Source organism: Aquila chrysaetos, chromosome 10 (assembly GCF_900496995.4).
Source record: "Aquila chrysaetos chrysaetos chromosome 10, bAquChr1.4, whole genome shotgun sequence".
NCBI lineage: Eukaryota > Metazoa > Chordata > Aves > Accipitriformes > Accipitridae > Aquila > Aquila chrysaetos.
In genome coordinates, this window is record NC_044013.1 from 11,633,212 (window position 1) to 11,658,700 (window position 25,489).

General features: G+C 58.7%; 3 protein-coding genes across 4 annotated transcripts in view; all 3 read right to left on the reverse strand.

Annotated features, from left to right (window-relative positions):
- Positions 1-19: 19 nt before the first annotated feature.
- LOC115347089 (intestinal-type alkaline phosphatase-like) lies at positions 20-3,801 on the reverse strand. 2 transcript variants are annotated; one of them, XM_030028040.2, is made up of 11 exons: positions 3,444-3,801; positions 2,777-2,893; positions 2,546-2,661; positions 2,124-2,298; positions 1,802-1,974; positions 1,579-1,713; positions 1,417-1,489; positions 1,197-1,331; positions 887-1,078; positions 638-748; positions 171-551 (listed from the first exon to the last, which is right to left on the reverse strand). In XM_030028040.2, the coding sequence occupies exons 1-11, from the start codon at positions 3,799-3,801 to the stop codon at positions 289-291; spliced, it is 1,848 nt and encodes a 615-aa protein (XP_029883900.1). In that variant the 3' UTR covers positions 171-288. The 2 variants fall into 2 exon arrangements, with proteins under 2 accessions (XP_029883899.1, XP_029883900.1); XM_030028039.2 differs by having other exon boundaries at positions 20-748.
- A 550-nt stretch (positions 3,802-4,351) lies between these two features.
- On the reverse strand, positions 4,352-9,079 carry LOC115347090 (intestinal-type alkaline phosphatase 1-like). The gene is made up of 11 exons (XM_030028043.2): positions 8,973-9,079; positions 6,880-6,996; positions 6,574-6,689; positions 6,326-6,500; positions 6,049-6,221; positions 5,841-5,975; positions 5,692-5,761; positions 5,440-5,574; positions 5,134-5,325; positions 4,876-4,992; positions 4,352-4,650 (listed from the first exon to the last, which is right to left on the reverse strand). The coding sequence occupies exons 1-11, from the start codon at positions 9,001-9,003 to the stop codon at positions 4,364-4,366; spliced, it is 1,548 nt and encodes a 515-aa protein (XP_029883903.1). The 5' UTR covers positions 9,004-9,079; the 3' UTR covers positions 4,352-4,363.
- An 83-nt stretch (positions 9,080-9,162) lies between these two features.
- Positions 9,163-25,489, reverse strand: part of DIS3L2 (DIS3 like 3'-5' exoribonuclease 2) — a 197,270-nt gene continuing 180,943 nt past the window's right edge. Inside the window, exons 17-24 of the mRNA XM_041126654.1 lie at positions 20,156-20,339; positions 18,875-18,961; positions 14,098-14,245; positions 13,689-13,819; positions 13,347-13,451; positions 12,525-12,626; positions 9,620-9,714; positions 9,163-9,364 (exon numbers count right to left, since the gene is read on the reverse strand). Coding sequence (XP_040982588.1) covers positions 9,316-9,364; positions 9,620-9,714; positions 12,525-12,626; positions 13,347-13,451; positions 13,689-13,819; positions 14,098-14,245; positions 18,875-18,961; positions 20,156-20,339 — 901 coding nt within the window. The 3' untranslated portion in view covers positions 9,163-9,315. The remainder of the gene's footprint in view (positions 9,365-9,619; positions 9,715-12,524; positions 12,627-13,346; positions 13,452-13,688; positions 13,820-14,097; positions 14,246-18,874; positions 18,962-20,155; positions 20,340-25,489) is intronic.

Below are 25,489 nucleotides of genomic sequence, written 5' to 3' on the forward strand. Positions count from 1 at the left end.
GCAGTGGGCAGCATCCCCAGCCTTGCCTGTGTGGCATGGGTACCCACACACCACTAACATGCCTGTACCACCAGCATCACACCCCACGTTTATTAAACACCAAGCACCCTGTGTGGGTGGCATAGGGCCCCTCCCCCCCGCCCATGCCCAGGATTCGGTGCCCCATGGCTGCCACATCCAGACCAGGGATGCTCCAAAAAGCCACCATCCGCCTGTGGGTGCTGCAGCCATGGCGATGGGGGGGACGCAGGTCCGGCAGCACCCTCGGGGTGCCCCGGGGCCATGGGGTCAGTGGAAGAGGGGCAGGAGGAGGGTGGGCAGGAGCAGGGCCAGGGCCGTGGCATGGGTGCCGGGGGCAGAGCCCCTCTGGTAGCAGGCAACATAGGGCTCGAGGCAGGCGGCGTAGGCCATGACGTGGGCCACGTAGGTCTGCTCCTGCACCCCATGGAAGAGGTGGGCCATGGGGCCCTTGGCCAGGATGGCCACGTCCTCGCCACCGTGGGTCTCTGATAGGAGGGGCACGGCCGCCTGCTGCAAGTAGTTGTACTGCCCTGTGGAGGGGGGAGAAGGAGGTGAGGGAGGCAGTGGTGGCCCCCAGCCTCATCCCACCACCTGGCCACGGTCCCTGTGCCCTCACTGGCTGTGTCATCATCCACATCGGTCCGGTTGGCACCCGGGTAGCCCGGCCCGTTCCCGTAGAGGATGGATGTGTAGTTCTTTTCATCAGTGGCTTTGCTGGGGGCCAGACCTGGGGAGGGGGCGATGGAGGGGGACATCAGCCAAGAAATCCCTGTATCACCCCTCTGGCCACAGCCAGGGTGCCCTGGAGCCAGCAGCATCCAGCACAGGGCCATGCCTCACTCTCGGCGGCCGGGCAGAGCCCTACCAAAGATGGAGGAGCCGCGCAGCGTGTAGCCACCGAAGGAGAAGACGTGCGAGTGGTCGGCGGTAACAACAGTGAGGGTCTGTGCCTCATCTGTCAGGATGCCCGCCCGCTCGATGGCCCGGTCAAACTCCACCGCCTCCGTCAGCGCCTTATGGGCTGCACCGTCGTGGTGGCCGTGGTCGATCCTGCCGCCTGCAGAAGGGCACCCACAGTGGGCTGGGGACCGATGGCAACACCCCTAACTCTTACCCCCACCCTGGGATTTGGGACCCCCCTTTCACCCGCCCCAGGGGCACCAGCCCCGACTTATCTTCCACAAAGAGGTAGAAGCCGTTGGGGTTCCTGCTCAGGATGCTGATGGCCACCTCCATCATCTCGGTGAGCGACGGGTCCAGGGTGGTGTTACGCACCAGGTTGTAGTTCATGTCCGTGGGTTCGAAGAGACCTGGGAGGGCACACGTTGGGGACAGCCTCAGCGCCTGCATGCATCCCAGTGGCTGTCGGGTCCCAGCACACAGGACATTTGTTACCCATCAAATAATTCACGCTGGGATCAGTGGCGGCAGCCAGCATCTCTGTCCTGTTCCAGACGTAGCGGGCACCCTGCGGGAAAACCCCACAGGGGTTTAGTGGGTGCCCGGCCCCACGCCTGCGGGTGGTGGGCAGAGGACCATTGCTGCCGTGTCACCCACCGGCCGTGCCTCCAGCCACATGTTGATGAGGTTATTTCCATCCTTGCGTATCCCGTTCGCTATGTAGTGGGTGGGATACTCAGGGTCCAGCGTCCCCACGGGAGTCATGTATTTCCGACCGCCCCCCAGGATCACCTGGAGGGGAAGAGATGGGAGCAGTGTTAGTGGGGGTGCCCCACGGGGGTCTGCCCCTGCTCCCCCCCTCCCATGCACAGGTGCTCACGTTGATGTCGACATTGTGGACCAGCTGCCAGGCGATGTCCTTGCAGCCCTGCTGGCGGGCATCCGCGGGCATGCTGGCATCCGCGTACCAGTTGCGGTTCACCACGTGGGCGTAGGTTCCCGAGGGCGACGCATGCTGCACCCGCGTCGTTGTCACGATGCCCACCGCCTTCCCTGCCGCCCCCCCCACCCATCAGGCCCCACGAAGGGAGACTTGGGGTCCTCCACCATCAAGCCCTGGGATGTGCTCATGGAGGGGCAGCCCCCAGCGTGACACCCTTTGTCCCCACTAGGTCTCCCCCAGCCCTGTGCCCCCCCGTTACCGGCTTTGCGAGCTCGCTCCAGCACCGAGACCACCTCGTTGCCTGCCGTGGTGTTGCACTGTGAGTGGCGGGCGGCCGCGCTCAGTCCCACTGTTTGGTAGTTGCCCTTCACCCCGCAGAGGTAGGCTGTGGCTGTCCCCGCACTGTCGGGGACCTGCCGGTCCACGTTGTACGTCTGCCGAGGACACGCACCAGGCTCAGGGTAGGGGGCAGTTGGCAGAGGCACCCAGCGGGGTGCCCCTCCCCAGCACCCCTTGCCACGCTCATGTTCTCGCTCGAGGACAAGCGTGGGATGGGCAGGGATCCTGTGCACCCCATATGTGCATCCCTGGGGTGCTTCTGTGCCAGCAGCCCCATGGGCATCACTGTGTCCCCATGCCCGGCATCACCCTGGCCCCATGCCCAGCATGGTGGTGATTTACCTTGGAGAGAGCCACGTAGGGGAAAGCATCCAGGGCAAGGGGGGTCTCAGGGCCCAGCTTCCCCTGCTCCTGCCCCTTTAGGATGCGGGTGGCCGTTATGGTGGGGATCCCGAATCCTGGGCGAGGAGAGAGGGTCCTGGTCACCCTCTGGACCAGGTTCCCTCCCTGCATCCTGCTCCATGGGGCACTGGCCATGCCAGCCTGCCCGCCGCGGGTGCCAGTGGGACTCACCGTCCCCAAGGAAGAGGATGAGGTTTTTGGCTTGGCTTATCCTGGGCTGGATCTTGAAGGAGGCCTCGATGGCTGCGGCCGCCTGCTTATTCCAGAAGGATGGCTTCTCCTCCTCCGCTGGGACAGGGCAGCACCTATCAGTCCCAGCTCACCAGCACCTGCATCCCTGGGGCAGCCACATCCCAGGGGTACTTGCTCCATGGGCATCCCCATGCAGGGACCTCCTCTAACATGGACTGAGCAGGTCAGAGTGCTGTTTGGGGTGTGGGGAGACCATGCGGGCTTGCACCCACTGCCCAGCCCAGGGGTCCTGGGGCAGAGAAGGGCGGGAGGCCAGCAAAAGCAGACACGATGGGGAGTTATCTGGCAGGTGGAATCTGGCAGGGGCCAAATCCATGGGGGGGGTGGGAGTGGAGGCTACAGGCAGTTCCCCCAGACTTCCCGAGCCCAGTAACAAGCAGGAATCTGACCCCACAGAGGAAAACTGGCTCAAGGGTGCCAGAAAAGCAGGGGTAGCCCCTATTAACCCTTGCAGAGCTGGGCAGCCCCTGCTCCCCTCCCCAAACCCTCCCTGTGGCCAGCCAGGCTGGTGCCCTGCCTGGTGCCCCACTTCCCCAGGCACCCCACTGCAGCCAGCCGGGCACCCATTCCCCATCCTTGTCCCCACCTGGGATGACAGCACTGCTGAGCCCTGCCCAGAGGCCCAGGCAGAGGGTGAGGGGTGCCAGGAGCTGCATGGTGAGATCCAGGAGCCCAACGCCGCTGGCAGTGTCTGCAACTCTAGCAGATCCGGGGAGGGACTTTGGACCAGGATCAGCCCTCGCCGGGGGTGTGGAGGGGTTCAGCACATCTCCGATAGCGTGGCACCCTGCTGGGGACCCAGCACAAAGGCCGTGGGGCTGGGCTGCTGGCACCTCCTTGGCACCCCGCCTTGTTGTTGCTGGGGGGATGGACAGACTTGGGGTGCAAACAGATGCGGGCTGCAAGAGGATGGGCAGTGCCTGGCAGGCATCGGTGCCTGTCATGGCTACAGTGCTGCGGTGCTAGGCAGGGGGATGCCCTGGCCCGGGATGCCACAGGCAGCACTGAGCATCAGACCCGGGGCAACGTGGATATCGGGAGCACCTGGAGTCACTCGTGCGCTGAGCAGCCCTGCTCTCTGCCCGGTGCTTTCTTGAGCAATAAATCCATGGATGTGGACTATATACTCCTTGCTGAGCCCTTGCAGGGAAGGTACCAACCCTTGTGTACTGTGCCCCAGCCTGGCAAAGCTGGGGGGGGGGACATGGCCTCTTCTCACCCTCATGTCACCATCTCCTTCACCCCAGTGCCTCCAGTGCTGGTCCTGAGGGGGGAACTAGGAGCCACGACCCCATGGGGAAACCGAGGCATGGGGCGGTGCCTTAGGAGGCGACTGCCGCTGCAAACCCTCGCATGGCAGATAGAGACAAACAACCTGTGTTTTATTGCAACCCTTGATCCTGGCCACAGTGAGGACCCAGCTGACAAGACCCTCGATGGGGCAGCTGGGGGCGGCCTGGGGGGTGCCAGGCAGCCTGGGTTGAAGTGGGGCTCACCTGGGGGCTTTCAGCCCCCCACCACGTGGCCAGCCACGCAGAGGGCCAGGAGGGCGAGGAGGGGCTGTGAGGAGCACTGGGTGCCATGGGAGGCCCTGCGGGCTGCCCTGCACCCGGGCTCGGTGGCGTAGGGCTCGAGGCAGGCGGCGTAGGCCATGGCATGGGCAATATAGTGCTGCTCCTGCACCCCGTGGAAGACGTGGGCCATGGGGCCCTGGGCCAGCACCACCACGTCCTCCCCACTGTGGGTCTCCGTCTCCAGGGGCACGGCTGCCTGCTGCCTGTAGTCCTTGTCCTCTGCAGGGGGGACAGAAGAAACGGGATTGGGGGCAGCAGGGTCCCCTACCTGTTGCAGGGATGGGGGAGGCAGCTTCCATCACCCCGGCATCGGGGCGATTCCTGCCCGAGTGACTCCTGAGCCATCCAGTGGCACGGGGACCCCATGCGGTCCCAGTGGCCATGCCCGTGGGATGCTGCCCCCAGCCGCCGTATGCCCCCACCCCATCCCCAGCAGACTCCTACCTGCGGCGGGGAGGCTGGCGGCCGGGCGGCTCCCATCACGGATGCTGTAGCCAGGACCATTGCCATAGAGGATGCTGGTGTAGGCTCGCTTGTCCTTGGCTTTCTTGGGGGCCAGTCCTGGCACAGGGAAAGACATTTTCACCCGCTGTCCCAGACAGGTACCTCTCCTCAGCTCCCACTTTGGCCAGCTCAGCCTCCGGTGGGAGCAAAAGGGGTAGGTGGGAACCGGGATGCTCGCCACCCCTCCCTGAGACCCACCGAAGATGGAGGTGCCACGCAGCGTGTTGCCCCCAAAGGTGAAGACATGGGAGTGATCGGCCGTCACCACAGTCAAGGTGTCGGAGGGGGAAGTGAGCTCGCCTGCCCGTGCCACCGCCCGGTCCAGCATGACGGCCTCCATCAGCGCCTGCTTGGCCCGGCCGCTGTGGTGGCCGTGATCAATCCTGCCACCTGCACGGGGAACGCGGCTGTCACCCTCTCCCCGGTGCCCTGGGACGCCCACCTGCTCCTAGAACCCGCATCCCACCCCAGCCCCAGCCACGCTGCCCGCCTGGGGCTACTCATCTTCCACGAAGAGGAAGAAGCCGTTGGGGTTCCTGCGCAGGATGCGAATGGCCTTTTCCGTCATCTCCACGATGGAGGGGTCCGTGGAGGCGTTGCGGTTCAGCTCGTACTTCAAGTCCTTGGGCTCGAAGAGGCCTGGGGAAGCAGGGCGGGGTGGGGTCCGCGCCGGGGCTGCTTTGTGTCCCCACCAGCACTCCCGGAGCGGGGAGGAGGAGGAGGTATTGCCAGCGGTGCAGGCAGCGATGCTCTTACCCATCAGGTGGCTCACAGAGTCATCCTGGACCGCGTCCAGGCCCTTCTTGTCCCAGACATAGCGGGCGCCCTGCCAGCGAGAATGGAGCCAGTGCCAAAGGCACGTGCTCCATGCCCGGCATCACGTCCCCTCCGCCCCGGCACGGTACCTGCTTGGCATTCAGCCATTCGGCGATCAAGTCAAGGCCGTCCTTCCTGGTGCCATTCTGAGCTGGGTCCTCCGGGTACTCGGGGTCCGGGGTCCGCTTGGGGGTCATGTACATCCGCCCGCCGCCCAGGATCACCTGCCGGGGAGCTCAGCAGACCCTCCCAATGTTCCTGGAGTCCCCTCCCTCCCTCGCCTGCTCCCCAGCTCACGTTGATGTCCGTGTTGTGCACCAGCTGGTAGGCAATGTCCTTGCAGCCGTCCCGCAACGCCTCCTTGGGCATGTTGGCATCGGCGTACCAGCTCCGGCTGGCCGAGTGGGCATAGGCTGCCCCTGGGGACGCGTGCTGCACCCGCGTGGTTGTCACGATGCCCACCGACTTGCCTGCAGCGTGAGCAAGGGTTTACAGGGAGCCCGTCCAGCCCCGCATGGCATGGGATGGCCATGCCACGCCTGGTTCTCCAACAGGGTTGCCCACTGCCCCGTACCCGCCAGCCTGGCGCGGTGCAGGATGGAGTCCACCTCGTTGCCAAAGGTGGTGCGGCATTTGCCATAGACGGCCGCCCCGCTCAGCCCCAGCGTCTTGGCATTGGCCTTCACCCCGCAGAGGTAGGCTGTGCCCGTGCCAGCACTGTCGGGCACCTGCCGGTCGATGGTGTAGGTCTGGAAGCAAGCAGGGGCCGGTGGGGTTTTGGGCAGGGGCAGCAGGGCCATCCCCCAGTGCTGCCCCACTCACCTTGGCCAGGGCCACGTGGGGAAAGGTCTCCATGGCCAAGACGCTCTCCTCACCCGAGCCACCGGCTAGCTGCCCCTTGTAGATCCGAGCTGCTGACATGGTGGGCAGCCCCATGCCTGCAGGCACGGCAGAGCCACAGGGTGGCAAGGGGCCGGGACCAGCGGCAATCGTGCCCTCCCCAGGCGTTGCCCGGGGCTGGCCAGGGAGGAGGGGATCTGCACCAGCCCCATCTTCTCACCAGCCATGTGCCCTGGCTGCTGTGGAGCCATGGAGTCATGGGGCCTGGCTGGGACCCGTGGGACTCACCGTCACCCATGAAGAGGATGATGTTTTTGGCCCGCCGTGCCACTGGCTGCAATGCCAGGGCCGACTCCAGCCTCCTCCTGGCCCCTTCATTCCAGTAGCTTGGGGTCTTCTCAGCGTCTGGAGGCAAGAGCAGAGCCGGGGGTCTGCAGGGGCACTGGGCACCCTGAGACAACACCCCCGCCAGGGACAAGGGTGGGCATCTCCACCCAAGGCGAATTTAGCTGCTCTGAGCCCCCTCCATGAGGACCTCGGAGGGGCCAGGAGCCCTTTGGGGATCAGCCCGGTATTTGGCAACCCCAGCGCTGCCCAGAGCCCATCTGCAGAGGGGGAAACTGAGGCACAGTTTGGCAGGGAAGTTCCTCGTGCCTCTTGGCAGAGGGGATGAGGTGTCCGAGCATCAGCCCCCCCGTGGTGAATATCGAGCCACTTGATCCAAAGCCACTGCCAGCGGGTGAGGGGGCAGTGGGGCTGGGGGGGATGGGGACAGGGCCTGCTTTGGTGGGGGCTGAGACAAACCCATTCAAAGATTGGGGTCTCAAACCACCCTGAGGTGGCCAGGAGGGTTTGCCTTTGCTGGTATCCCATGGGGAGGCGACAGGGTCCCCGGAGACCCGCAGGGTAGTGGCACCAGCCCCAGGACCCCCCACCAAGGGCTCCAACCCACCCTGTCCCACACGGCCCCTGTCACCTGAGGCTGCAGCGGCGAGCTGGGCGAGGAGGCAGAGGAGAAGGCAGGTTCCGGGGGAGAGCGGCCACCCCATGCTGCCCATCCCAGCTCCCTCCCTGAATAACGCCTATGTCCGGGGCAGGCGGGGGGACGACAGCCCTTTATGACCCTTCCCCGCCCCGCCGGAGGGCTGAGCCCCACCAAGGGTGAGACGATGGGCTGATAACATTCAGGGACTATCTCCTAGCCCTGCCCAGGGCCCTCCCAGTGCCCCCAGCCCCCCCTGGGGCCATCCCTGCCCCCCACCAGCAAGGAAGGACCTCCAGCCCATCCCTGGGGACCAGGGCACCTCATGGCCCCCAGCTCCCATGGGGGCGGCTGCCTGTGGGACCCCGGGGAGCGGCAGGGAGGGCGCGGGGCAAAAAGTGCTGTTTTTGCAGACAGGCTGAGCCGGGCCACGCAGGATTGGCCTTGTTTCCCCTGAGACAAACCCGAGGAAGGGGACACCGGGCTGAGGGGTAGGGGGAGGACATCTTGCCTTTGGTGTCAATGTCCTCAGGTCCCCTCTCCCAGGGGACACAGTCACACGCTGCCTGTCAGGCCCTGGGACAGCCGGTGCCCAACACGTTGGGCACACCGGGGCAGCCCGTGCCAGGACAGCGAGGTACCTGCTGTGGGCAGGGAACAGCCCAGCACCACCAGCACCCGGCGAGGAGCAGGAGACCCAGGGAGGAACAGGCTGCTCCCACCCGCTCCCACGTCCGAAGGTGACATCCATGCGTGAGTGTACCAGGTCATCTGGAAGGACGCCGCCAGCAGCGCAACCCCTGGGGACCGCAGGTGACCCTGATGGCTTTCAAGGCTTGCCAGCTCCTGGGGAGCGTGTTGTACCCAGCCCTGACCCATCCCAGGGCCCGATCCCCCATCCTGAGCCGGGCAGCCCGGGCTCTGCCAGCTCCTGGCTCCTGCAAAGGGCAGATGTGTCTGTGCCAGGGCCACATCTGTCACCACTGATGAGGCAGAGTGAAGCAGGGCCCCCTGCATGATGGATCCACTCCTTCTCACCAGACGTCAATCCCTCCACCAGCCGCCGCTCATGGCTGCCCATCCCCACAGGGGTGATGAAGTGGAGGCTGCCAGAGCAGCCCGTGCCCCCGGAGACGTCTTGCATGGCGCGGGTCAGGGACATGGGGACGGGCAGTAGGCAGAGGTGCCTGGAGACTGCAGAGGGGCTGGTCAGTCTGCGAGGGGCTGGACACTCTCTTCAGTGGCAAGGAGAAGCAAGGACAAGGTGCTGCAGGGTCTCCAAGCGGGGTTAGGCTGGAGGCCAGGGTGTGAGGGGCTGGAGCAGACACCCGGTGACTCCCAGTGAAGGCTCAGACTGAGGGATTAGCTGCTGGAGAGAGAGCCAGGAGCACACATTCACCTGATTCCCCACGCCCTTCGGCCAAGCACATCTTGGGGCTGGGGGAGGCAGAGAGGCTGCTTGGATTTCGCAATGCCCGGGAAGCGGCAGGCAGGGGAAGGCACGGGGCTGCCGGGGAGATGAGTTATTGCTGGGATTCCTGGCTGGGGGAATACGGAGGAGACAAAATAAAACCTGCGCGAGCCCCCCATGCAGCTGCTGACCCAGCTTTTATTACATGACACGCAACCCTGCAAGAAACCCTCCTACATGGCCCCATGGCCGCATCCCACTGCATACCACCACATCCCACCTGGGACGGTGGAGCCAGCCCCTCTCTGCTCCTCGGGACACGCGTCCCCACTCAGCCCTCACCACAGGCACCCGAGGTGGCTGGGGATGGACGCAGCTGCCTTAAAAAAAAAAAAGAGAAAGCATCAAGCTAAAAATATCTGAGAGTAGAAATGCTCTGACTGGGGCAGGCTCAAGCCCTGAGCCCTGCTCCCAGATGGAGTTAAAATCCAACCCAGAAATAAAACGGCATCGGTTTTAAAACTCAAAATCCCAAACTCCTCATGGGTCCCCTCCATCTCCGGTGGGTGCTAGTGCAGGGCCTGGGAGGTCAGCAAGTGTCGGCAGTGGGGAGCATATGCAGCCGGGGTGCTCACTTCTCCGAGTTCGGCCTCTTGAGCAGGGCACTGTACTTGAGTGGGACGCCATCCGATGTCAGCATGACCTCCACCAGTGTGAAAATGGTGATCACCTTCAGCGAGGGAGAGAAAGACAGAGAGAAGAGGGTTTTTCAGGTGGCTTGGCTTCACACCAGGATTTGCTGAGAGCCATGCTGGCTTTTTGCTGCCCCTGCTGCGGCACCCATCGGGAGCCGGGGAGTGGGGCAGGACGGCTTCAGACAGCTCTGCTGGGATCCAGGGTGCTCCTGGGGCTGGATGCAGCATCTTCAAGGGCAACACCGCTGGGCTGTGAAGCCAGCCAGGGAACCCAAACTGAGCTAAATGAGCTTCCCAAAACATCCTCATTTATTCCAGCCTGATCAGGCGCCACTCTTGTTCTCTGCACAGTCCGTGAAGGAGTGTGGGTGATTGTGCCCTCCTCGGCTTTGGGTCCCAACCTCCCCTAAAGCCTGCCCGTGTCTCCCTTCTCCAGCTGGAGAACGCACATCATCCCTTAATGAAGCAACTTGGCCAAGTGCCAATGGTGAGCTGCAGCAAGAAGGGTTTTCCACATGACGCTGAGCATTTTCTCAGCATCTTGCAAGGAGGGAACGACCTCCCCGTGTCCCCACTGCAAGAGGAGACCCAGGAAGGGAGCACGATGGATGAGACAGATGCAAGGGAATAAAGACCCCAGAAAATCAATCCCTCCTGTTCAGGAATGTGCCTCTGCCTGCTGCCACCTCCCCGGTCCTCTGACTCCATCTCTTCGTGCAATTGTGCAGATTAGAAACGTAAAGCATCGATCAGTTCTATCCACGAGGTACAGTTAACATGCTGGCTGGGACACCGGGAAGGGGCTGCCCCAGGGCCAGGCATTTGGGGACTTTGCTTGCTGGAGCCCCTTCCGAAGCCCTGCACTGTGGCAGGGCTCGATGGGGCCATCTGCTCGGGGCTGGCCTGCAGGAGGAGCGGGCACAGAGCCACCAGCATAACCTTGTCAAATCCTTAGCTCATCCAGCACCAGCCACTCCAGATTAATCATTCAGAGCAGGAAAATCTCATTGAGACTTAAACGTATCAAAGTGGCCAGCGAGGAGCAAACTGCAGGGAAATCCTTTTGCAGATCTCTGCCCAGATAGCTGCTGGCTACCTAGCACCAGCCCCCTGCCCGCCCCAGCTGGCAGGAGCATGGGGGGTGGTGGCCATGGGGCAGCTCCCCACATCTCGGGGAGTCAAATGGGGATTATCAGGGCTCTCCCTTGCAATCCTGCCTCATCCCTTTGCTGAACCACTGGGGAACAGCATGATTTCACATCAAATCCCAAGTCTTAGATCCTCTTCATACTCAAGGCCTGAGTAATGCCCGCTGAGGTCCTGGCCATCTCCTGGAGCTCAGGGAGAGATGGGGGCAACATCTCCCCTCCATGGCAGGGCCAGCCAGCCCAGACCCCTGCACAGCTTCCCGCAAACAGCCTTCCCCTATGTTCCCTGTTGCCTGGCCAGGCTGAGCCGAACCGGGAAGCAGAGGCCAAGCGCTGGGGCCAGGTGGTGAGCTGGGGGTGCTCGGTGCCACGGGGTGTCCGGGTGACACCTCTCACGGTTCAGCACGGCTCCCAGGGATCTGGCTCATCCCAGGGCTGGAGATCAACTCAGGGATCTGCTGGCTCAGAGGACAGCTCGGAGCTTGCTCCCATGGGAGGGCTCTGGTGTTTTCTTAGGAGGGGTGGAGGGTTTGTGGAGGAGTTTCCTCTAGTGCTGAGTGTTTGCTTAACCAAAATGGGCCCTGCTCATGCTGGGGTGTCATTTTTCATGCGGGTCCCTGCTAGGGTGTAAGTGATACCCGCTCCTGTAGGAAAGGAGGAACCAAGGCCACTTCGGGCCACGTCCAGGGGGCTTCTCTGAGCCAAGCTGAGAAAGGAAAGCTCAGCTTCAAAGGGAGGGAGGCCTGCAGAAGTGTCTGCAGCAGCCAGGGAGCTCGGCCGGCTCTGACCGCAACATCTCACCTGGGAAGGAAAGGACTCCCCAGCACATGCATCATACCAGCTGGGAGGGTCAGCCCGGCCCTATATTGGGAGTCATTTTCATCTAGCCCTAGGTGGACAAGGATGGGTTGTGGTGGGCTTGGTTGGAAATGGTGCAGAGCCCCGGGAGCGGTGCAGGGAGAGGTTTGGGATTCAGCCCTCCTGTCCCCGCCCAGGCAGCAGGCAGGGATCACAGCAGTCAACACAGCTGTGATTTTATAGCAATGCCAGACAAAAGTTGGCAAAGAAGCACCACTTAATCAAGCCAGACAAATGCGATTGCTCCCTTTGATTGAGTTACCGAGTTAATAGATGACAGGGACACAAGAGAGAGATTTCTAGATGCTGTTAAACCATTTGACACTGCATCTCAGGAAGTCCGACTTAAAAAATTCCTCCTAATTGGGTCTTAACCCTGTCGCAGTTGGAAACCTGAAGGAAGGGCTGTGCCAGTGAAGGGGCAAGGAATGCCAGGATGGGGGGAAGGGTCTAGACAGGCACTGCCTTAGGCTTGATCTTTCTTAACATCTTAATTGATGATCTGGAAGAAGGAAGTAAACGGCATGTTAATTCAATTCCTGGAGGAAACTGAATTGGGAGGCAGGGCACACAGCAGGCAGGGCAGAGTATGAAGGCCATGGAGGGGTCAGATGTGGGGGCAGTGATGGGATGGAGCAGGGCTGGATGGCAGACGAGGTTGAGGCTGAGGTTGGGCTCGTTGGGGAGGGGACACCGAGGGACAGCAGGACCTGACAGCCTGTGAGGCAGTCCTGCCTCCCGGACCTGTCCCTGCAGAGATCATGGGATCCACACGTTGCACACAGCCTCCATGCCAGCCCCACGGTGTTGTGAGCTCATCCCGCGCTGGGGGGTCTTACCTGGGGCACAGATTCCTGCTCTGGCTTCTCCGGCTCCCACATGAGTGTCAGCTCTGGCTTCCTCCCCACCTTCTGGAAGTGGAAGCCCAGCAAGGGCAGTGCCTGCAGGCAGGGAGAATGTTGGGAACTGCTTGTGGCCCTCAGAACAACCCTCCACTCAGCTATCCCCCTCCACTTTGCCTGCGGATGGGGACAACGCTGCTTTTGCCCAGCACTCTGCCTCTGCAGCTCTTTAACAACTGGGATGCAGCAGCCCGTAAGCCTGAGCCTAGCACGTAAATCAGGGGCTGCTGTGATACACAAACAGCCCATATATCATGCTATATGTCCTGTTTAAAGATGTCATTGCCAGCCATATAACCACGTTATTAAGAGAAGATGCTGTCGCTAACCGCAGGTGCCGGCCTACAGTGGTGCTGTCACAGCCCCTGATATACCATCTGATTAAATGAAATGAAAACCAGCCTCGCTCCCTTTCCTTGCTTCAGCTTCGTGTTGATCTCTGCCCCCCTGAATCTGTCTTTATTCCCTTTTACCTAGACTAGATCACCCCCAGCATGTAGCTGGGAGAAGCTGGTCCTCAGAGACTGGGTTGCTCCAGACCTCCCCAGGCCCTCATGCCTGCCTGAGGCCGAGGGATGGAGGGGAAACCCCATGAAGGCTCCCTCCCCTCCAGCTAGCCCGGCTTGGACGCAGCTCTGCCAGCTGCAGGGCTGGCACAGAAAGGCACCAGGACAGCCACTGCCTCTGATGATGCCTGGCTGCTGCAGCCCTCTTTGGTGAGGCAGCATTGGGACTGTCTGATGCTGGTGAGGTACTTACATTGCAGTAGATGCGCTTCTGGACTCCAAACTTCAGCACGAGGACATCAAAGGCTTCGTTCAGGACACCCATCACCATGGCCTCTGACTCCAGAGGACCACACTCCTGCCAGGAGATAGGGCTGTCACTACACTGGCATCCCCCATCCAGCTGTCCCCAAGGGGAGCCAGTGTCTCCAGGTCCTGGAGCTCTGGCGGTGGTGGTTGGCAGTGTGTCCCCTCTCTGTTTGCCCTCCCCAAGGCCAGCTGGGCAGCCATGCAGCCCTCTGCCCGGTGGCATCTAGGCTGAACCTTCATGGGGAAATCCAAAGATGCCTCGGGGGAAGACAGTCTTGGCTCTTACCCTGACGAAGATGGCAAAGAAGAGGTCAGCGCTGAGCTCCTGCACCCTCTTGGAAGCCATTTTCCGGTCGTTGCAGTGATCTGCCTGTCTCTGGATGGCCTCTTTCTCCATCTTGATGGGGGAGCTGGCACCTGGAAAGGGGACAAGTGACAATGATGTGCCCATGCTCCCTTTTGCTCCAGAGCCGTGACGTGGCATCCTGGACCCAGACGTCCAGTTCACCTCTGTGTCCCTGTTATTTTGAGGGCACCCACGTGCCAGGGAGCTGTCCCGTGGGACGCAGACTCCAAGCACCCAGCACCCGTGGCAGGCAAGGCAGGAACCCAGGAGTTCTGCCTGTGCCAGGCGCAGCCACCCCCTCCCCTCACAGCACCCGGAGCTGCTCTGCAAGCAGCCAGGCAGCACCCACCGAGCGAGGCGGAGAGGAGACGGTGCACGATGATGTCCGCGTAGCGGCGGATGGGTGAGGTGAAGTGCGTGTAGAAGGGCACGTTCAGGGCGTAGTGCCGAAAGAGGGTCTCATCCTCCAGGACACCGGTGCAGAAGTAGAGAGCCATCTGAAAGGGATGAAAAGCGAGGGAAGGGTGTGAGCATGGATGGTGGCAGGACCCTGCCCGAGGCTGGAGGAGTCTGTGTCTGCAAGACAGAGCTCCAGCAGCCAGACGGTCCTTCACCTGCTGCTCAGTTTGGGCTGTGCAGGGACAAGGTGGGTGCTGCAGGAACTGAGCACAGAGCAAAGGGGGCAAAGCCACTGCAGGGAGCTGCTGGCTGCCAGCTGGCCCTGCCTGGCCCCAAGGATTGCATCAATTTCCACGCCACACATGGGTTTAAGCAGTCTCCTGCTTCTGCTCAGGCCCTGAGGCTCATTCGCAATCCCCCCATCTTCCAGGGGAGAGCCCAGCCTGTCCCATGCCCACCACGGATGCTCTCTCGACAAGGGGTCTCGCAGCGCAGCTCCCACGACAGGCTCTGTGGTTCTGAGTCCGGCTGCAGGCTCTGCACGCCCATTGTGCCTGCTTGGAGAGCATTGGAGGCTGGGATGAGTGGCTCCTCTGTTCACCGAGGAGGAAGAGACAGCCCTGCTGTGATCACCACTGCTCCATCCCATGACGACAGCTGGGAAGCCGAGCAGCTGGACTGCCCATCTAAACCAACACTGGGGCCGCAGTGGCACCGTGCTGCCCGGCAGCCTCTTCGGCAGGAACCTCTCCCAGCTGCGCCGCCCCTGTTATCCCACATGTTACAGCTTTTATTTTTACATCTGTGAAACACCAGCCCTTGGGGCTAGGAAAACAACGGGGGCTGAGCCCAGGTGGGGAGGGGAGGCTGTGTGGCTTAGAGGGGTTGCGGCGGGGTCACGGCACAGTGGCGATTGAATGAACCCATTTAAAAATAAGAGCAAGTGATTTAAAAAAAACAGGAGTAGCCAGCTCTGATTACAGAGCCGTCCTGGGATCCACGGTTTGGGCAGCTGTATCCTCTGCTCTCCAACTCAGCGGCACAGCCAGCTCCTGCTGAGCAGCAACGCACTGATCCGGGCAAGTAAACAGAGCAGGTTAAAAAAAGCAGCATCGGTCCCGGCCTTATTATGAGACCCAAGAGCTGGGATAGGAGCTGTGGTGGCTGCCAATTTCCACAACCCAGAATTAAATTGTTTCTGATGGACTCCATGAAGTACGGTCTCCACTCAATTAGCTCAGCTCCCACCGAACAAGGCTCTGCGCGGTCGGGCAGGGAGGCACGCCGAGCGCTGGAGGCTGCTGCGGGAGAAGATGAGTGCCCTTGTGCAGACAGACAGCATGAAATTACAGGGGGTTTATAGGCACTTTTTGCCAGGCTCCTGGGCAGAAAGGAGGAAGGTCCCTGCAATGCCAGGTAGATAGAGAGCAGAGTGCAGGTCAAAATCCCTGCTACAAGGAAGTCACTGAGAAGGGCTCATCCCTTCCCCATGCCCAGCAGTGCAGGGCAACCCCTGCCTTGTTTCAAGTTAGAAAAGATGCTGAAGGTCCCATGCTGTTTGCTGTTGTCTGGGGCACTTCTTCCTGATGGATGTGCTGCCAAACCCAGCTGCTGCTGGGTCCAGCACCATTTTTGACAGCCTTTTGGCAGCTTATGACCCTCCATGAGGTTGGCATCAGCTTGGGTATCATAGCAAAAATACTCCTCTGGGCTGTGGTAAGGTTACACACTGCAGGGAGCTCAGTCCAACATGTATCTGACACCCATCCTCGCCACCACGACAGTGCTACCCAGTGCCATCAGCCTGGCATAAAGCAGATGTTTTCTCATTAACAGATTTGACTCACAAGTGGTCTCAAATCCCCAGGGTTTGCTGCAATCCCTGGAGAACTGTGAGGAGCCTGGAAATAAATCAGCCCCAGCCAACCAGGGGCAGCTTTGCTCTCACGGACAGATTGAATCCCTGAGTGACTGAGCCCCTGAAAAATGGTATGTCGCTGCTCCTTCATCTGTTACAAGGCTACTGGCATGGCAATCCAGGCACTCCCCCAGACACACGCATTACCAGTTGCTTCCCTTCCCTCTCCTCCTCCAAGACGCTGATGTATTGATCACCAGCATGCAGCAAAGATGGAAGATGCAGGCTTGGCATGGTCATGGGTTAAACCTGTGGGCAGCTTGTTTTGGCTGATTTAACTGCAGCCTTGTCCCTGAAACACCAGCTTTATCACTGGGAGCTGAGATGTGTGCAGGGATACAGGTGACTCCTCAGTGCACTGACCAGACGGTCTCGTCATGCCATCTGTCAGAGCAATGGCCCAGCCCTCGACACCGTCAGGGGCCCCTGCATGGCTGTGCTCCACAGCTGCCAACACTCAGATCTGTCCTCTCCCACAGGAGGGACTGCGACATCCGGGGACATGGGCAGGATGGGGCTGATTCTTCCATCTGCTCTAATACTGGTGGCAGACAGCAAAAAATTCTCCTCCCAGGGAAAGCTCCTTCTACCCAGTAGCTGTCTGCCCTTTCTGAGGGGCACTGACATGGCTTTAAAGTACATGTCCTCTGCATTTAGCAGGGGGAACGGTGGGCATCTGAACTGCTCAGAATTTTGGGGAGCTATGAGTCCACCCCACAACAAGTGTGGTCAGGGACCAGAGACTGCAGCAAGCAACACTGATGTCTCTCATCCCCACAGTGCCGTGGTCCTTCCTTATGGGCTGGAGGTCATACGGATCCACCCTGTGAGCACATCTTCAGTCAGATTGGAAAGTGGCCCTAAAGAAGGGAGGGGAGTGTCTGCCCACCTGGCCAATGGCTTTGGGCAAATCTGAAATTCCATTTACAAAATAAACAACAGTTCAGCAAATGGCCAACTGCGTAAGCTCATCCCAGGATCAAGACAGATTTCTCCTTCTTCTGGCTCATGCTCCACTTCCAATGATGAGAGCACCCCATCATGTGTGGCAGTACCATCCTGCCGGAGAATGCCAGCAGACAGGAATGACAGCAGACGGGAACACTGCTCACCATCCAGACACAAGCTGCCCTGCAGGGCTGACAGGCTCAGCTGTAAACTGGGTTTTGCCTATTATGGGAGTTTGCCAGACAGCAGGTTTTCCAGGCATAAGTGGACTGCACAGCACACCTGAACACACGGGTACCTTGGTCTTTTGACAATGAATAGTCTAGTTCCTGCCAAAATCATGCCTTACGGATAATCACCTTTAAAATTTCCTCTTTCTTCTTCCCCAAACTCTCTGTCTGGTATCTGCTCCACAGAAGACTTCATCCCTAAAACCTTGATACCTCTTTCGTGTACGGATCTGACATGTATTCATAGGGCTAAATCTTAACAAGAGCCACTGGGAGGTATCTCAAAGCACACCCACTACCTCTCCAACCACAGCCTCAGGAGACCACACAGACAACATCTCAGCAAGTCAGTGGGTCCCCAAAAGCTCATCTCCTTCTTGCACTGCAAGCCACTGCAGAACCAAGTTGCTTTCTCCTTGCTCATCCCTCCTGGCCAGCAGCTGGGCTTGCTCTACGTGCTGCTGCTGTCAAAGCCCAGGCTTGTGCCACAGTGAGCAGGACCCAAGAGAGACCCCAAGGAATTCATGTCACCAGTGCACCTTCCACCAGAAAAGGAAGACGTGACAGAAGAGACCAGGACAAGCCAAAGCAGAACACGGGATCTGGGACAACAGACCCAGCTAGAGAGGACACTCCCTGCACTTTACAAAGCAGCACTCCTGAGCTGGACACATACATGAGGGGGTGATTTACTAAATGGCTTCAGTCCCCAATCCCACTTGCAAGTCACTAAACTACAGCAGGACTTCAGGCAACTGCTAATGAGTAAATGGAGCAAATAAGCCAATTAGAAGAGTGGCAGTCAAATGAGTGATGTTGGGTAGATGATTCATTCCTGCAGCAATAAGCAGGCCACAGCAGACAGACCATTTCAGGAACGTGTCCCTTCTCCCTGTCGGGTAGGACTTCCCTCAGAAGAGGCTGTGCTATGCCCAACTGCAAACATAGAAAGTCAGATGCTTGACAAAAAGTTTTTTTTGATGGTGATAAGCACCCGAGTAAGTGTCCTAAGCTGCAGACGCACCAAACATGACAATCAATGTGAGCAGAACAAGCCTCCGTTGCACAGACCTTCGCAGAAGGTCTCTTGATCTGGAGAGAGACCAGAGGGTTTCCAGAGCTCCCCTGCTTCTACAAGCACGTGTCTGGGTACCAGACTGTGCTTACGGCCAGTCCCACACCCCTACATCATCCTCACTCTTGATTCCTTCTTCGGACCAGTTGGGATACCATGATGTGAAGAAATGGCACAAACATGAACCACGGAGCCCGCCACCAGCTCTTCACAGAGCAGGCTGGGTCCTTGTGAGTCTGCTAACATCCCGCATGCAACTTCAAGGGTGAAATGTCCCAACCAGTAATAACAGCGACACTATGCAGGGCGAGGACGGAGTCAGCCTGACCCTGCCAGTGAAGCTTTGTTGCCCGGGGTATACCCCCACTGCCAGCTGCATGGGGCTGGAGGCACTGGAGGAAGCTGCTGGCAGCCCCGCAGCACCGTGTTCGGTGTCCATTCACTCTCCCTCTACATAACAACCAGCTACGGTAATGCAGAAGAGGCGAGGGTTGAAGATGGAGCCACAGCAGACAGCTACAGCCAGATGTGTCCGACAGCACGGTGCTGTTCTCACCTGCATGGGCCTGGAGAACATGTTGGTCAGCACTTCTTTCCTGGCTTCGGAGTATTTGTCAGCACCAAATGTTTCATTTAAGCTTTTCTGGAGGATGAAAGAGAGAGAGCATTCAGTCTTGGCAAGCTATGGTGGTAGGGGGACCCAGGCAGACCTTACAGGGGCGAACAGTAGCTCATCTAAGCCAAATTCCTCCTTTCCCTGCAAATCCTCTCGTAAACCAAAAAGTGCATGTGAAATTGGGCTTTCCTCTGGTCCCAGCAGCCCCAACAGGTTTGCACACACAGTCCTTCTGAGCACTGACCCACCTCCTGGGGTTGACTGCAGGGAGCACCTGGGGCACAGGGACCGCTGGCTCTGTCCCCAGACGTGCAGCGTGTGAGAGCGCCCGTAACAAATCTCCTGACCTGCGCCTGGCTCCCATCCAGCTACCGAGAGCTTCAGCGCACAGACTAATGGGACTCTGGGGAGACATAGATACAGGAGGTCACTGCCTGGGGCTAGTGGCTAGGAAGGGCTGGAGGGTTCAAAGTGCAGGAGAGGAGCTGAGTGCGCAGCCCCATGTCTGCTGACATAGCCTTGGCGCAGCCAGCAAGCGGGAAAGCAGTCCCAGCTGATGGAGGGGCGTGCGGGAGGCCAGCGGGGATAGGATTAACAGAGGATTATCCACAATCCAGTTGTGGCAAGTAAAGAAAATCCTGGAACCTGTGCTGTGCTGTTCAGCTGGAGTTCAGCCTCGGGACACGCTCAGGAGGAGGATCGGTCAGATACCTCCCGTGCTGGCTGCGTCTGACCTTTCCCAGCACTGCTCTCCAGTCCTTCCCAGTCATCCTGCTCTCTGCCCTGCCCTCCCTGAGAAATTCAGCAGCCCAGACAGAAACACCCCCTTGCAGAGGTACTTTTCCTGTGGTACAGAGCAAATGCCCTGCCCAGGACCTGCCGAGAGAAGGCAGAGAAAGGAAATCTGGGTGTCCCAGCAAGTGCTCCTGCACTGAAACATCCTTCCCATTGCACTGGGGTCACTTGCAAGGTCCTCCCTGCCCTGCTTTAAGCTCTGTGCACGACATGGCTGACTGGGGCAGGCTGGGCCACCCTTGCCCAGCGCTGGTGGGGTCAAGAGTGAGTAAGGGACGTTTTTTTGTTTTGGCATGGGATAGTTGTCAGCTCTGCTTGGGCAGAGGGGGACAGGGAATAAACCACACGCTGCTGCAACCATGCCATCACGTAACTGCCCACCCTTCACCCCCATGGCCCTGCCCCCCGCCAGGCCAGTGCACTCACATGCAGGGTCCCCGCACTGCTGAAGTCGATGTCAAGGCCAACTTGGTTGCAAAACTCCATGAGGTCTTTCAGCAGCTTGGTTTGGGGCGGGGGGTGGCGGCGAAGCAGGGCCTGCTCAGGGAAGGAGCGGTAGATCTGATGGGCCACAGCCATGTTTGCGAGCAGCATGAACTCTTCCACCAGCCTGCAGCATGAGAAAAACAACCCCGGGCCCCAGTTAGAGAGGGTAGTCCCCTGGGAAGCCAAGCCAGTCCATAGTGATGGGAACTAATATGACACGGGAGGACAGGGGAGCAGCTTGTAGTTGCTGTTATAAGCACAGATTAGATGTGAGACTGCAGCAAATCCCCCCCCCAAATTCTCACTTTCTAGCTGAGGTTTCCCCAGGGACTCAGAGCAAGCCGTCCTGCTGGCGCAGACAAGCAGAAGTCAGTGACAAATTGACAGCTTAAATTAGGATAAAATAATCTCCCTTTAGGTCATTTTATCTCCTGAAACGCTCGACAAGCAAAACAAACGCTGTGCAAGAGATAGCATGGAAAACAAACACATACCGCTGTCTTCCCAGGCCAGAGAAAACAGTGTCTCGCTCGCTCGCTCCCCCATCCCAATCTCGACATGTGTGGTCAAGCCCAGCCATCGAGCCCTGCCTCACGCCGGGCTTCCACCCAGGGCAAGACGCAGCACAGCCCCTGGGCAGGGCAAGCCACCAGCGCAGCTTGCTGCGGGGCTGCCTCCGGCATCTGGGCGATACAAGGATTCTGGGGGCTCCTCCATGCAAGTTGCAGACTGCTAGGGGTATCCCAGGGTGGGGTGAGCCCACCCACCTTCCAACTCTGAATTTACAAGCGTTGAATGTAAATCTCCAGGGCTACACACTGCAAAGAAAAGCAATCCCAGCACTACAGATCATTTTTGGAGCATTTATGGGTTGTGCTACCAGCTGTAGGGCTGTGCCACCGGAGACTTGTTTAACTGGGCTTAGATAAGCAGAGAGATGTGCTTAACTGGGCTTCCTGCTATTTGCTGCATGTATTCCCAGGACTCCTAACTGGTGCTAATTGCCAAAAAAGATAATAGATTTACAGAAGTAACCTCATCCTCCGAGCAATGCCCGAGCGAGCTGTCACTGATTACGCTGGCTCAGCCCCGCTGCTCCTGCAGGCAAAGCAGTGATTTTGCAGGGCTGGCTGGGGGACCAGGGCTGGAGCCGGTGGTCCTGCAGCTCCTGGCCCTGGCCATCACTGGGGGGACTGGCCAGGTGAGATGTGCAGGGTGCTGTGCTCCTGGGGTACTTGCTACAGCCGCGATACATTCCCAGCCTGGGAGCACTTGCCAAGAACTCAAAAGAGAAAGGAAATACAGACAAGCCCAGAGGAGGAATAAGCACCTGACAGTGATAATCAGCAGTGGAAATGTTCCTCTTTAATGGGAAGGAGCTCCTTTAGTAAGAGCTTTGTGGGTTCTCCCAGAGCGTGTTGTGCCAGAGGCCAATACTTCAGACCCTGCAGGGAGGGCAGGAGGGACACCCTGGCGCATGGGCAGTGCGGGAAGGGGTGGGGAGCGGCACAGCCTAAGTGGGAATGGGCTACCCATCCTGTCCCCTAAAACACCTGCCGACGGGCAGATGCTACCAGAAGGCCAAGGGCTGCGTCAGGGGGTGGGCAATGGCGTGGGAGCAGGATCAGTACACACTTGTGAGGGGCGATTTCCAAGAGGATTGAGCCAAGCTCTTGCTGCTCCTGTGCAGCTAAGCCAGCAGATGGCAACATCGGTCCCTCTATGGCCACCGGCACTGGGGGGCTGTGGGACAGCATGGCCCAAGGGTGCTGGGCACCCTGGTTGTGCAGCACCCAGGGGTGGGAGGCAGGGCGGCAAGCAGCACCCAGCGGGTTATGGCACGGCCATCCCCATCTCCTGGGTGTGGGTGGACCCACCAGCTCTCACCCAGCTGCCACACCTGCAGACGGCACGTGGGGAACGGTGGCCTGAGGACACATGCGAGGCTGTGCCAGCCCACGCTCATACCCACGAAGCTCCTTCTTCCCAAGCCAGCTCGTAGCAAGGCACAGCAAGCAGTGCGGGCTGCGAAAGGCAGTGCCTCTCCTTCCCGTGGGCTTTGGTGCAAAGAAAAAGGGAGACGTTTCCAGTGCTAGCCCCAGCTACAGAGATGCACGCATGGGCAAAGGTTGGCCATGGAGTCCCTGTGCCTCCCTCGAAATGTGGCCTCTACGAAGTGAGGTGCAAACCCATTTTTAAAGACAAAGCAATAAACAGCCATGAACAGCATCTCCTCTTTGTCACAGGCGCAACATGCTTATCACATGCCCTAGAGACAAACACTGTAAGCGAGTGCTCAGCCGGCCCCTGCCATTCTTGCTCCTGTTGAGCACTAGAGTGTGAAGCCTTTACCTCTTACCTCCAGGGACACTTTGGGCTGGATGCAATTTCCACCTGACTATGAAGTTCTGCATTTTGTTTTACCATGTTGGGGCTTGGGCTTTAAAATTTTCCTGGAGATATCCTCGTTCTGATGTTGTAGGTAGTACTGAATTGAAGCTAATACCTAAGCGCCCTCCTGCCAGGGATGCTTTTACACCGGAAGGAAAATTAACAGCAGATACTTCCCACTTTGCTCTGCAAAACCCCATCCTCTCTCCCTTCAACATCTCCACATGTGGAGCACCAGGCCCCAGACAGCATCAAAGACAGCCCCCATCAAGAAAAGGTACCTGCCACATGGTTGGATTGACCGCATGGGCAGGAAAATCTTATCAGGAAGCACCCAGGAGTTTTGCACCTGTGGCAGGGTGTGCAGGATGTGATCACAGATATTCAGAATTGAAACGCTACTCGTCCTGCTCGCTCACCCAAAGGCAGGGGCAGGCTTTGGGAGATGTGGCTGCGGTTTGGGCTCTCAAGGAGCAGATAACATGGATGAGGTCAAACACTGCCCTGTATCTGGGGGGAAGAGAAGCCCCAGGACCCAATGGGTCAGTTTGTGTCAGCTCAGGTTAACAAACCACAGTGCCCTGAGAAGGCTGCAATGCCCTGTGGGTTGATGCTAAAACACCCTGCAGGGATGGAGGGTCCTTCCCAGCTCTGGATCACCTGTGGCTCATAGAGCTGCTCCCCACACACACCCCATTGCAGCAGCCCTGCAATGAAAGGGATGAACAGTGTGGGGCCACTCCATGCTAACTCCTAGACAGGTTTGTTTTAAACATCAGGATTTAGTCCCCAGGGAGAGGAAAGCAGCTTCCAGAAGGGACAGGTCACAGCTGGGCTAATCTGGAGCATGTGAGAGCCTGCCAGGGTCAGAGGGAACGGGCTGGGGACAGCGAAGGAGCTGGCACCTGTGCCTGGAGTTAAGCAAGGTCACCTCTTCCAGCAGAGCAATGGGGTCTGTGGCTCAGGACACGAGAAAGGAGCCAAGGTCTACAACAAACAGCTTAACGTGGCAGTCTCACTGCACCTAAAAGGAAAACCATATTCCCATGAGGGGCTCATGCTGAGGCTGCATGGGATGTTGGAGACTCAGGAGAATGAGCCAGGGCTGGGACAGCCCATGAAGCCAGCAAGTCTTCAGGTGCTGAGGAACAGGAGGGCACAGCAAAGCTGCTGCTTTCCTGCCCTCCCCACATGGCCTTTTAGTGGCACTTTTAGCTAGCGTCCTCACCAGGGCTTTGACTTGGCAAGCGCTATGCCGCGGCTTGGAAAAAAGCAATGGATGCTGAGGCAGGCAGGAGCAGAGGCTGGCTGGCAGCAGCCAGGGGCCAGATCAGTGCCTGGCACTGGTGTTGTGGGGAGCCGTGCTGAAGCCCTGCTAATTTGTCGGCAGGTCAAACGACAGAGGGGGTTTTTTTTTCTTTTTTCTTAAAACAGCCTAGCTTGGAGTTTGGCTTGGTGCAGCTAGCAGACGGGAGTGCAAAGAAAAATATTTCATGGCTAAAAAAATGGAGACAGAAAGACTGGTCCATCTGAACGCACGCTGAATGAATCCCATGTGAAATGCATTCTAACGCCATCGCTACAGTTTCCTCTGGATTAGCTGAGCTATCCTTGGCTCCCGGCTCCATAAAATCCCATAAACAATCTGATCTGAACTTTTGCCCTTTCTGTGCTGATGCGAGGTTTCCTCCACTGTCCTGCAGAGAGGGTTAGCAGGTGGCTGTCCCTCCCGTAGGTGCCTGCAGATCCCGGCTGTCCTGCTCACCGGGGCTGCAGGAGGGAGAGTATCCAAACCTGTTCAATGCATCATTTAACATGTGCGCACGCGAGAGGGAGGAGAGGGAGGGGCGGGATGGCTTGTGAGCTCTGTAACATGCGTAAGCATCTTCTGCCCGGCTCTTTCAATACCCAGATTTTGCTTATGAGTTATGGGCTTGGTGCAGGAGCTAGTGGGTGAAACTCCATAGCCTGCCTTATGCAAGAGGTCAGCCGGAGTGTATGGTTTTCAAAAGCACTTGCCTCTGAGTTTCAAACGTGATCAAGGTATGCTGGCTCCTAAATCCCACCAATTGCTGGGGAGATTTCAGGCTCCCGAGATGCTCTTAAACACAGAATTTAGTGCTTTTCAAAATATCTTAAATGATGGTCACGGGTCCTGTAGGCAAATCGTTACCTATGAAACCACACAGCTGAAAAGGACTGATGACATCTTGACAGCAGACCCGAACCCAAGCTACCGGGCTGTAACTCCTGTCACACAGCTCCTACCAGAGCCAAACATCCGTGTGACACGGGAAGAGGAGCTGCACATTCAGCCCCTGGAACTGCTTTAGTAGCAGCATTACTATTTGCTCCATAAAAGGTTAGCTAGACCCTTCCCAATCTCTTGACAGCAACCTTGAAAAACTACTCACGTCCTCAGCAAGTTGGTTGGTTGACGGCAAATAAAATATTGGTTTCTCATGCCAAATCTCTGCAGAGCGAAGCAGGGCAAGTAAAATGCCTGTTTGGCTGCTTGTCTCCATGGCAATGCGGCCAGGCTATACAGCAGCCATCGAAGTGCCCACTCTCCCTGATTAACTTGACAAATGACATTAGCTAAGCAAGGTTCGCTGCAAGGGAGAGACAAGGAGTACTTTGTTTGCAATCCAGTAAGTGCAGGTAGGAGGCAGGCAGCTTGGTTAAAGTGAAGCAACACTGAAACATCTGCTGTTCCACCAGTATAACAGCCCCATAGGCTTCAGAGCAAATGGCACTGAGGTAGGGCTGAGCAGATGAGCATGGCTCTTCCCCCACACCGTCTTCTTCACCTCCATCCCCTCCTGCAAGATGTAACTGCTGGGTGTATTCAGGCATTGGAATTGCTCTCATAGCTGGGGCGTC